This window comes from Theropithecus gelada, chromosome 6 (assembly GCF_003255815.1).
Source record: "Theropithecus gelada isolate Dixy chromosome 6, Tgel_1.0, whole genome shotgun sequence".
NCBI classification, from domain to species: Eukaryota; Metazoa; Chordata; class Mammalia; order Primates; family Cercopithecidae; genus Theropithecus; species Theropithecus gelada.
The window spans coordinates 134,693,914-134,705,095 of record NC_037673.1 but is presented as its reverse complement, the minus strand read 5'-3'; the positions used below and the strand labels follow the sequence as shown (position 1 = coordinate 134,705,095).

Genomic DNA, 11,182 nt, shown 5'->3' with positions numbered 1-11,182 from the left:
TTTTTTTTTTTGAGACGGAGTCTTGCTCTGTCACCCAGGCTGGAGTGCAGTGGCCGGATCTCAGCTCACTGCAAGCTCCTCCTCTCGGGTTCACGCCATTCTCCTGCCTCAGCCTCCCGAGTAGCTGGGACTACAGGCACCCGCCACTTCGCCCGGCTAGTTTTTTGTATTTTTTAGTAGAGACGGGGTTTCACCGTATTAGCCAGGATGGTCTCGATCTCCTGACCTCGTGATCCGCCCGTCTCGGCCTCCCAAAGTGCTGGGATTACAGGCTTGAGCCACCGCGCCCGGCCACTTGTTATTTCTTATAATGGCCATCCTAATGGGTATAAAGTAGTATCTCATTGCAATTTTGATATGCATTTCCATAATGATTACTTATGTTGAGCATCTTTTGATGTACTTATGGGCCATTTGTATATCTTCTTTGGAGAAATGTCTATTCATGTCCCTTTTGATTGTTATTGTGTTTGTTATTGAGTTGTAGGAGTTCCTTATATATTCTGATATTAATCCCTCATCAAATATAAGACTTGCAAATATTTTCTCCCATTTTGTGGGTTGCCTTTTCATTCCCTTAATGGCATTCTTTGATGCACAAAAGTTTTTCATTTTGATGAAGACTAATTTATCTATTTTTTTCTTTCATTACCTGTGCTTTCAGTGGCATTATCCAAATCCAATGTCATGAATTTTTTCCCTTATGTTTTCTTCTAAGAGTTTTATAGTTTTAGCTCTTACATTTAGGACTTTGATATATTTTGAATAGTTTTTAATGTTGTCAATATACTTGATAGGACAACGGAAACTTGGTGGACAGTGAAATGAAATATCTGGGCAGTCCTATTACTGCTCCAAAGTTGGATACAAATCCAAACCTAGGAGAAGACCAGGCAGAAGAGATTTCAAATGAATTAATGGAGTTTTCCCTGGAAGATCAAGAAGCAAAGGTAAAGTATTCTGTGATAGTATCTTTGCATTCTTCATATTCCTTCATTCTGTTAAAAGAAAAACTTGAGACAAATTAAACTTAGGAGAGTTTATTTGGCCGGGCGCGGTGGCTCAAGCCTGTAATCCCAGCACTTTGGGAGGCCGAGGTGGGCGGATCACGAGGTCAGGAGATCGAGACCATCCTGGCTAACATGGTGAAACCCCGTCTCTACTAAAAATACAAAAAACTAGCCGGGCGTGGTGGCGGGCGCCTGTAGTCCCAGCTACTCGGAGGCTGAGGCAGGAGAATGGCCTGAACCTGGGAGGCGGAGCTTGCAGTGAGCCGAGATCGCGCCACTGCACTCCAGCCTGGGTGACACAGCGCGAGACTCCGTCTCAAAAAAAAAAAAAAAAAAAAAAAAAAAAAAAAAAAAAAAAAAAAGGAGAGTTTATTTGAGCAAAAAAATAACTAGTGAATCCAGCAACCCTCATAGCCAGAACATATTCAGTAAAACTCCAGTTTGCCATGTGGTCAGGCAGTATTATGGACAGAAAGTAGAAATGAAGTATAGAAAACAGAAGTGAGGTACAGAGACAGCCCAGTTGGTTACAGCCTTGAGTTTACCTCATTTGAACATGGTTTAAACAGTTGATTGCTTGTGGTTGACTGAAGCTCAGCTGCTCTGCTTTCCTGAGACTCAGCTTTTTGATACAAAAGTATACTTCTAAATTAGGCTTTCAGTTGAAGTACTAAGTTAGGTTGCAACTTGGTATGTAAAGACTCAAGTACAGAGGCATCCTCAGGCCAAATTTAGTTTAATTAACAATTCATTCTTTTTTTTTTTTTTGAGACAGATTCTCGCTCTGTTGCCTAGGCTGGAGTGCAGTGGTGCCATCTTAGCTCACAGCAACCTCCTCTTCCCAGGTTCAAGCGATTCTCCCGCCTCAACCACTAGAGTAGCGCAGCGCCACACCCGGGTAATTTTTAGTATTTTTAGTAGAGACAGGGTTTCACCATGTTGGCCAGGCTGGTCTTGAACTCCTAGTCTCAGGTGATCCACCCGCCTCAGCCTTCCAAAGTGCTAGGATTAGAAGCGTGAGCCACCATGCCCAGCCAACAATTCATTCTTGAATAAACAATATTTTATGCCTAATACGTATGAGTCACTCTACTAAATGCTGGAGCTACAGAGATCAACAAGATGTGATAACCTATCTTTATTTATTTATTTTTTAAATGGAGTCTTGCTGTGTCACCTAGGCTGGAGTGCAGTGGTGTTATCTTGGCTCACTGCAACCTCTGTCTCCCAGGTTTAAGCAATTCTCTTGCCTCAGCCTCCCAAAGCACGCCACCATGCCTGGCTAATGTTTTGTAATTTTAGTAGAGACGGGGTTTTGACATGTTGGCCAGACAGGTCTCAAACTCCTGGCCGCAAGTGATCTGCCCGCCTTGGCTTCCCAAAGAGCTGGGATTACAGGCATGAGCCACCGTGCCTGGCCTAACCTATCTTTAGACTGAGGGCTACCTGACTGATAGGTTATCAGGTTACTACAGGAATCTTCTTACTGCTGGTGAACAGGCTCCAGTCAATAGTTTGAGTGGATCACCATCAAAGTAACCTAGTATAAGTAATGTCTCCAGGATAGTAGTAATGTATAGAATATACCTAACATGACTTTTTAGGTATTTTATAATACAGTCTTTTGTTTCCTTTTATCTTTCCCATATCACCGATAGATATACCTGAAGCATGTGGGTTATAGCCTATATGCTGATATGCCAAAGATAGTTTGTGAGGCATTTAGCTTTTTTTTTTTTTTGAGATAGGGTCTTGCTCTGTAGCCCAGGCTGGGGTACAGTGGCACAATTAAAGCTCACTGCAGCCTCAGTCTCCCCAGGCTCAGGCAGTCCTCCCACCTCAGCCTCTGAGTGTCTGGGACTATAGGCACATGCCACCATACCTGGCTAATTTTTTGTATTTTTTGTAGAGACGTGGTTTCACAGTATTGCCCAGGCTAGTCTCAAACTCCTGGGCTCAAATGATTCACACACCTTGGCCTCCCAAAGTGCTGGGATTACAGGCATGAGCCACCATGCCAGGCCTGTATTTAGCATTTCTAAATCAACTTTGTTGCTTTGAAACAGGTAGAGCTATGAGTTTGTCTTTAAAATTTATTCATTTCACAAGGCCAATATGGTATAGTGGAGTTAGAACAGTTGCATTCTAGTCCTCATGCTTTTATTTTTTTAATTATTTAATTAATTAGATAGAGTCTTGCTCTGCTCTATCACCCAGACTGGAGTGCAGTGTTGAATTCCTGGGCTCAAGCAATCCTCCCACCTCAGCCTCCTGAGTAGCTAGGACTATAGGTGCATACCACCATGCCCAGCTAATTTTTAAAATTGTTTGTAGAAATGGGGTCTTGGTGTGTTGCCCAAGCTGGTTTGGAACTCCTGGGCTCCAGCAATCCTCTTGCCTTTGTTGTGGGATCTTTAGGGTGTTGCTTTTCTGGCTAGAAACCTCTGTGGCCAGTGGTGCCTTTGCCCGAGTTCTTGTCCTGCATCGAGGTACGCAGACAAGTGGAGGGTGAGCAAGACGAAGAGAAGCTCTATTGAGTGTTAGAACAGCTCAGAGGAGACTCACAGGGGCTAGCTCTTCTCTGTAGGCAGTTTGTCTTATCCGGTATTCAGCTCTCAGCAGAGAGGAGGCCCTGGAGTGGGTGGCTCCTCTCTTCAGGCAGGTCCTACCTGTTGACTTCCCAGCTCTCAGCAGAGAGCATAGCTTCTCTCTCCTTTCTGGCTGTCTGATCTTTTCTCCATCCTCTACCCTGTTGTGGCTGAGCCTGGGGCTTTTATGGACCTCAGAGGGGAGAAAGTGCTTCCTGATTGGTTCATGGACTGCAGGAAAAGGCAGCACAAATCACCATCTGGTGGGTGGGACTGGCAGCCCGGCCCCCAGCCTTTAAGCCCTCCCTGTCCTGAAGGTGGGGATTTATGGGAACCTCCCTTCCACCCAGGAGCCTGTCTGTCTCTCTCAGCAGTCCATGGCACCAGGCTGCTCACACCAAGGTGCACCTAAAGGCCAGCACTGACCACCCTCAGTCCACACTTGGCTTCCCCTCTTTCGCTTCTGTGTGCCCAAATTCTGGAGGGGGCCAAGGTGGCAGGGTGTTGCCCTGAGGGTGCGCACACACATTCACCCCCGGACTGTAACAGCACCTGGGTTTGCCACAACGCCACTCCGAGACTGGAGTGGGTGCCAGGAGCAGAGAGAAGCGGGGGTGGGGGTGGGGGGCAGGTTGCAGAGACTATTAGGTCCTGCACCTGGGAGGGCGGCTGCAGCTGCGCCCAGGAGGGCAGGGATCCTGCCTGCTCCCAGCCCCCACAAGAGCACAGGGAGGCTTGGATCAGCAACCACAACTTGGGCGGCTGCAACCCCACCCAGCAGGGCAAGGCTTCTGCCTGCTCTGTGGAACAGGAGGCCCAGGTTAACAGCGGCAGTTTGTGTAGCTCCAGCAGCACCAGGGGAGCTCCTGCCCCAACTCAGAAGGGGAAGGGCTCCTGCTAGCTCCACGGATCATGCAGCCCTATCCACGCCTCTGCTGCAGCCAGTGTGATGATAGCAGCAAGCCCTCTGTAGTCGCAGCTGCCAACACATTGGCCTGTCAAAGTGCTGGAATTACAAGTGTGAGCCACCATATCCAGCCTCATTCTTTTATTTACTTGGTGTTATGACTGTTCACAAGACAACCACCTGACCTCAGTTTTTAATTTATAAAATGGAGAGCATGATAAAAAAACTACCTCCTTAATAGGCTTGTTGTGAATAAAATATTAAAAGCAGTTTGTGTCCTCGTCACATACACACAAATAGTAACTGTGATGAAGGATGTGTTAATGAATTTCATTGTAGTAATCCTTAGATAATATATACATAAATCATTATATTGTACTTAAGTATATACAGATTTTATCATTTATTTATTTATTTATTTATTATTATTTTTTTTTTATTTTTTTTTTGTCACCCGGGCTGGTTTTTTGTATTTTTTAGTGGAGACGGGGTTTCACCATGTTAGCCAGGATGGTCTCGATCTCCTGACTTCGTGATCCACCCGTCTCGGCCTCCCAAAGTGCTGGGATTACAGGCTTGAGCCACCGCGCCCGGCCCAGATTTTATCATTTATACCTCAATAAAATGGAAAAAAAAAATTAAAAGAGCAGTTTGTAATACAGTAGCCCCATTATCCACAGGGAATACATTCTGAGACCCCCAGTGGATGCCTAAAATTGCAGACAGTACTGAACCCTATATATACTATGCTTTTCCCTATGCATATGTACCTGTGATGGAGTTTTTTACTTAGGCATAGTAAGAGATTAACAATAATAACTAATAATAAAATAGAACAATTACAACAACATACTGTAATAAAAATTATATGAGGCTGGGCATGGTGGCTCATGCCCGTAATCCCAGCACACTGGGAGGCTGAAGCGGGTGGATCACTTGAGGTCAGGAGTTCGAGAGCTGCCTGGCCAACGTGGTGAAACCCCATCTCTACTAAAAATACAAAAATTAGCCAGGTGTGGTGGCGAGCATCTGTAACCCCAGCTACTCTGGTGGCTGAGGCAGTAGAATTGCTTGAACTTGAACCCAGGTGGCAGAGGCTTCAGTGAGCCGAGATCGCACCACTGCACTCCAGCCTGGGCAACAGAGTGAGACTCTTTCTCAAAAAAAAAAAAAAAAAGTGCTGGCTGGGCATGGTGAGTCACGCCTGTATCCCAACGCTTTAGGAGGTTGAGACGGGCAAATCACCTGAAGCCAGGAGTTCGAGACCAGCTTGGCCAACATGGTGAAACCCCGTCTCTACTAAAAATACAAAAAAAATTAGCCGGGTGTGGTGGTGGGCACCTGTAATCCCAGCTACCCAGGAGGCTGAGGCAGGAGAATCGCTTGAACGTGGGAGGCAGAGGTTGCAGTGAGCCAAGATCGCTCCATTGCACTCCAGCCTGGGCAACAAGCATGAAACTCCATCTCAAAAAAAAAAAAAAAAAAAAAGTGCTATAGGCTGGTAGCGGTGACTCACACCTGTAATCCCAGAACTTTAGGAGGTCGAGGTGGGTGGGTCACCTGAGATCAGGAGTTCTAGACCAACCTGGCCAAGTATGAAACCTCGTCTCTACTAAAAATACAAAAATTAGCTGGGTGCGGTGGCAGGTGCTTGTAATGCCAGCTACTTGGGAGGCTTAGGCAGGACAATCACTTGAACCCAGGAGTTGGAGGTTGCATTGAGTCAAGATCATGCCACTGCACTCCAGCCTGGGCAACAGAATGAGACTCCATCTCAAAAAAAAAAAAAGAAAGAAAGAAAAAAGGACATAGGTGTTTGGGAGAGTATTATTTTTGGCTTTACCCTGAGTAACTGGAGGCAGTTTAGTGGTATTAAGCGCCTTCATTTTATTGTGAGTACTTACCCATTTCTAGGATTTTTTTTATTACCCGAAGCAGAAATGCTCTTTTTTTTTTTTTTTTTTTTTTTTTTTTTGAGATGTAGTCTTGCTCTCTCGCCCAAGCTGAAGTGCAGTGGTGCGATTTTGGCTCACTGCACCTCCACCTCCTGGGTTCAAGTGACTCCCCTGCCTCAGTCCCCCGAGTAGCTGGAATTCCAGGCACACCTCACCATGGCCGGCTAATTTTTTTGTATTTTTAGTAGTGACAGGGTTTCACCATGTTGGCCAGGCTGGTCTTGAATACCTGACCTCAGGTGGTCTGCCCTCCTCGGCCTCTCAAAGTGCTGAGACTACAGGTGAGCCACTGTGCCTGGCCCCCAAAGAGAAATATTGTACCCAGTAAACAATAACTTCCCATCTTCTCCCCTTCCCCAGCCCCTAGTAACCGCTATTCTATTTTCTGCCCTCTATGAATTTGACTGCTCTAGGTACCTCATATAAAGGGAAGCATACAATATTTGTCCTTTTGTCTCTGGCATATATCTCATAGTGTAATGTTTTTGTTGGTAATCAGTGTGGTAGCATGTATCAGAATTTCATTCTCTTAAAAAAAAAATCAGTTTTACGTTAAATTGTAAAATGCACATAACCTTTATCATCATAACCATTTTCAAGCATATAGTTCAGTAGTAATGCATACATTCCTATTGTTGTATAACCAGTCTCCAGAACTCTTTGTTGTTGTTGTTGTTGTTTGTTTTGTTTTGTTTTTTGAGACGGAGTCTTGCTCTGTCGCCCAGGCTGGAGTGCAGTGGCGCAATCTCGGCTCACTGCAACCTCCGCCTCCTGGGTTCACGCCATTCTCCTGCCTCAGCCTCCCGAGTAGCTGGGACTATAGGCGCTCGCCACTAAGCCCGGCTAATTTTTTGTATTCTTTAGTAGAGACGGGGTTTCACTGTGTTAGCCAGGATGGTCTCGATCTCCTGACCTCGTAATCCGCCCGCCTCAGCCTCCTAAAGTGCTGGGATTACAGGCGTGAGCCACCATGCCCGGCCTCCAGAGCTCTTTTAATTTTGGAAAACTGACACTCTGTGCCCATAAAACAATTCCCATTTTCCCCTTCTCCCAGCCTCTGGCAACCACCATTCTACTTTCTATAAATTTGATTATTCTAGATATCTCTGATAAGTGGAATGATATAGGGTTTTTTTGTTTTGTAACTCTCTTACTTCAATTAGCATAATGTCCTCAAGCTTTATCTATGTTGTAGCATGTATCATAATTTCATTCCTTTTTATGACAGAATAATATTCCATTGTATGTATATACCATATTTTGTGACATTTGGGTTTCTACCTTTTGGCAATTGTGAATATTGTTGCTTTGAAAATTGGTTTACAAATATCTCTTTGTGTCCTTTCAGTTCTTTTACTTCTTTGGAGACAGGGTCTCACTCAGTTGCCCAGGCTGCAGTGCAGTGATGTGATCATGGCTCACTGCAGCCTTGAACTCTTTGGCTCAAGCAGTCCTCCCATCTCAGCCTTCCAAGTAACTCAAGTAACTGGGATTACAGGTGTGAGCCACCACACCTGGCCCTGCTTTCAGTTTTTTGTTTTTTTTTTTTTGAGACAGGGTCTCACTCTGTCACCCAGGCTGGAGTGCAGGTGATCTCGGCTCACTGCAAGCTCGGCCTCCCGGGTTCACGCCATTCTCCTGCCTCAGCCTCCAGAGTAGCTGGGACTAAGGCACCCGCCACCACACCCAGCTAATTTTTTGTATTTTTAGTAGAGAGAGGCTTTCACCGTGTTAGCCAGGATGGTCTCGATCTCCTGACCTTGTGATCCGTCTGCCTCGGCCTCCCAAAGTGCTGGGATTTCAGGCATAAGCCACCGCACCTGGCCCCTGCTTTCAGTTATTTAGGGTATATACCCAGAAGTGAAATTGCTGGGTCATATGGTTATTCTGTGTTTAATTTTTTAAGGAACTTTTATACTGTTTTCACAGCAACTCTTTCATTTTACATTCCCACCAGCAATGCACAGGGGTCCCAATTTCTTCAGATCATAGCCAACACTTGTTATTTTCTGATTTTGATAATATCCATCCTGATGACTATGAAATGGTATCTCATTGTAATTTTAATTTACATTTCCCTAATGGTCAGTGATGTTGAGCACCTTTTCATATGCTTCCTGGCCATTTGTATATCTTCTTTGAAGAAGTGTCTATTTAAGTCCTTTGCCTATTTTTTAATTGAGTTGTTTCTTTTGTTATTGTTGAGTTGTAGTTCTTTATATATTCTGGATATCAATCCCTTATCAGATAAATAATTTGCAAATATTTTTTCCTATTCTGTTGGTTGCCTATTCACTCTGTTGATTGTGCCCTTTGTTGCAAAAAAGTTTTAAATTTTGATGAAGTCTAATTTATCCACTTTTTTTGTTGCTTGTGCTTTTGGTGTCATATCTGAGAAATCATTGCCAAATTCAATGTCATGTGCCTCTCCCAACCCCCTCCCCTTTTTAAAAAAAGTAGTAGGGACAGGGTCTCACCCAGGCTGGAGTACAGTGATGCAATCACATAGCTCACTGTAATTTCAAACTCCTGCCCTCAAGGGATCCTCCCACCTCAGTATCCATAGTAGCTAGTACTACAGGCATGTACTGCCACACCTGGCTAATTTATTTTTTGTAGAGATGGGGGTCTTGCCTTGTTACTCTGCTGGTCTCAAAATTCTGGCCTCAAGAAATCCTCTTGCTTCAGCCTCCCAAAGTGCTGCGATTACAGGTGTGAGTCATTGGGCCCAGCTCCCTATGTTTTCTTTAAAGAGTTTTATAGTTATAGCTCTTAAGTTTAGGTCTTTGATTCATTTTGAGTTCAAAAATCATTTAACTGTATATGCAAGAGTTTATTTCTTGGCTCTATTCCATTCCACTGGTCTATATGTCTGTCTTTATGCCAATGCCACACTGTTTACTGTAGCTTTGTAGTAAGTCATTTTATAAATTTTTAATTTCACACATCATCCTTGGATATATTCATTCTCCTTTATGGAAAAGTTAAAACATAACCGCTAAGGATAACTGACCCTATCTGACCACCGTTCAAAGTCCCTATTGAAGGAAAGGGCTCAGTGGGAAAAGTTAAGAGCATGTGAGTCAGTGGAGCGTGGTGGTCTGAGAAGTAGCCTCTGGAACCAGACTGCCTGGAGTCATAGCTTGATTCTGCCACTTTTAGATATATGACTGTAGGTGAGTCATATGATCTCCTTGTGTTCAATTTCTTGGGTTGTTGTGAGGATTGAATGAGTTAATTACACATAAAGCATGTAGAACAATACTTATCAATTAATAGTACTTAACTATTGTGGTGTAGTGTAAGTGCTTAATTATTGTAGTATACGACTCCACATAGTTATGAAGAAGGCTAATGGGTGAGGGGATGCTCAATGACCTTGATGTCCTCCGCAAAGTAAAAACTGAAATAATCTGGTGATTCAGAGGAGTGTGTGAGGTGAGAGTCTTAAAAGTGTGTGAAGAAGGTTATAACTGACTTTTGGAGACTGTAGAATTAGTGAAAGGCTAGTAAGATGATATTTGTAAGGTCCTATGAGGGCATTATCAGATAGACATGCATGGAACTTGTTGCAAGTGTCTTCCTACAAGAATGTTCTGGCCTGGAAGCGAGACTGGGGACTTTGGAACTCCAGGGATGATAGTAAGGGTTGAAGATTGCCAATGGTGGATGAACAAGGGGTTGAGGAAGAATAGGTGGTGGTGAAGGCACCAGAAAAGTCAGTGATGATTCAAAGCCTGGCTAAAGAGCCGGATATCATTAGGTGGACTCAGTAAAGCAAGAGCAGTAATGTGATTGAAAGTTGCTGAGAAGGTATAAAGTGGCTGGTTTAGAAAGTTTTGAGAGCTAGGCCAGGTGCAGTGGCTCACACCTGTAATTCTAACACTTTGGGAGGCTGAGACAGGTAGATTACTGGAGGTCAGGAGTTCAAGGCCAGCCTGGCCAACATGGTGAAACCTCATCTCTACTAAAAATACAAAAATTAGCCAGGCTTGGTGGCAGGCGCCTGTAATCCCAGCTACTTGGGAGGCTGAGGCAGGAGAATTGCTTGAACCTGAGAGGTGGAAGGTTGCAGATCACACCACCGCACTCCAGCCTGGGTGACAAAGCGAGACTTCATCTCAAAAAAAACAAAAACAAAAAATTTGAGAGCTAGGGGAGGTTTTACTTAGTTTGAGGGCTTGCCGTGTTTGAGCTCTTGGTAGTCTAATAGATGATGTTTGCAGTTGTTTTTGTTTTTATTTTTTTATTTTGTTTTTTTAAATTCCCCTCATCTCCCTGCCTCGCCGCCTTTTATTTTGGGATGGAGTTTCACTCTTGTTGCCTAGGCTGGAGTGCAATGGCATGATCTCGGCTCACTGCAACTTCCACCTCCCAGGTTCAAGAGATTCTCCTGCCTTAGCCTTACGGGTAGGTAGGATTTCAGGTGCCCACCACCACCCCCGGCTAATTTTTTGTATTTTTAGTAGGCATAGGGTTTCACCATGTTGACCAGGCTGGTCTTGAACTCCTGACCTCAGGTGATCCACCTGCCTCAGCCTCTCAAAGTACTGGGATTACAGGCGTGAGCCACCGCACCCAGCCAAATTTCCTGTTTTAAGAATGAAGTATTTTTTTTTTTTTTTTTTTTTTTTTGAGACGGAGTCTCGCTCTGTAGCCCAGGCTGGAGTGCAGTGGCCGGATCTCTGCTCACTGCAAGCTCCGCCTCCCGGGTTCACGCCA

General features: G+C 44.5%; 1 protein-coding gene across 2 annotated transcripts in view; it reads left to right on the top strand.

Moving 5' to 3' along the window:
- CDC25C (cell division cycle 25C) overlaps nt 1–11,182 on the top strand; it is a 57,241-nt gene that overhangs the window by 21,029 nt on the left and 25,030 nt on the right. For both annotated transcript variants that reach the window (XM_025386963.1, XM_025386964.1), the window contains one exon: nt 798–944. In XM_025386963.1, the coding sequence (XP_025242748.1) occupies nt 798–944 (147 nt within the window). The remainder of the gene's footprint in view (nt 1–797; nt 945–11,182) is intronic.